This window comes from Acanthisitta chloris, unplaced genomic scaffold, assembly GCF_000695815.1.
Source record: "Acanthisitta chloris isolate BGI_N310 unplaced genomic scaffold, ASM69581v1 scaffold20138, whole genome shotgun sequence".
Lineage (NCBI taxonomy): Eukaryota > Metazoa > Chordata > Aves > Passeriformes > Acanthisittidae > Acanthisitta > Acanthisitta chloris.
This window is the reverse complement of record NW_008688886.1, coordinates 4636-5338: the sequence shown is the minus strand read 5'-3', so window position 1 is coordinate 5338 and position 703 is coordinate 4636. Positions and strand designations below refer to the sequence as shown.

At 54.1% G+C, this 703-nt stretch overlaps 1 protein-coding gene across 1 annotated transcript in view; it reads left to right on the top strand.

Moving 5' to 3' along the window:
• Positions 1-552: 552 nt before the first annotated feature.
• The window catches only part of HOXA10 (homeobox A10), a 2533-nt gene continuing 2382 nt past the window's right edge, over positions 553-703 (top strand). Inside the window, exon 1 of the mRNA XM_009081212.1 lies at positions 553-697. Within this exon, the coding sequence (XP_009079460.1) occupies positions 553-697 (145 nt within the window). The remainder of the gene's footprint in view (positions 698-703) is intronic.

Below are 703 nucleotides of genomic sequence, written 5' to 3'. Positions count from 1 at the left end.
TATTTCTTAAAAAAACGAGACAATCAAATAAAATGAGCACAGCCTGAGCATAAAACACCGGGCGAGCCGTGGCTTTATTAATTTCGTGAGACACACAGGCTGTGCAGGGAGGTGAGCAGGCATTGCTGCCGGAAAGCCCAACCGCGGAGGGAGAGGAGCGACAGTAAAAGCTTCATCTGGACACCGCTTCAGCCTAGGTATAATAAACATCAGGACCGTCGGGCTATTTTATAGTGGTGTGTGCGATAAGAAGGGAGCAAAACTTGAAGCCAGTACCAGCGCAGCCCGCTCCTTCCCCTTCCCGGGAGTGCGGCTCCCTCCTGGGTGCAGGCGCTCGCCCATGTGGTCGAAGCGCGCGCGCCTGTGTGTATGGAAATCCATATTACACATTAATATACATCTATCTTCCAAATTCAGAGGTCGACCTGAGAGCAGCTCTGTGCATACGAAACCAGACGGGGAGGGGTTGCTGGGGAGGCCCGGGCTTCCATTGGCTCGCCTGCCGTGGTGCGGGGGTATCTCTCATCATATTCAGCATGTTTTGCACAAGAAATGTCAGCCAGAAAGGGCTATCTGCTCCCTTCGCCAAATTATTCCACAACAATGTCATGCTCCGAGAGCCCGGCTGCAAACTCTTTTTTGGTAGACTCCCTGATCAGCTCGGGCAGAGGGGAAGCGGCGGGAGCAGGAGGCGGAGGCGGAG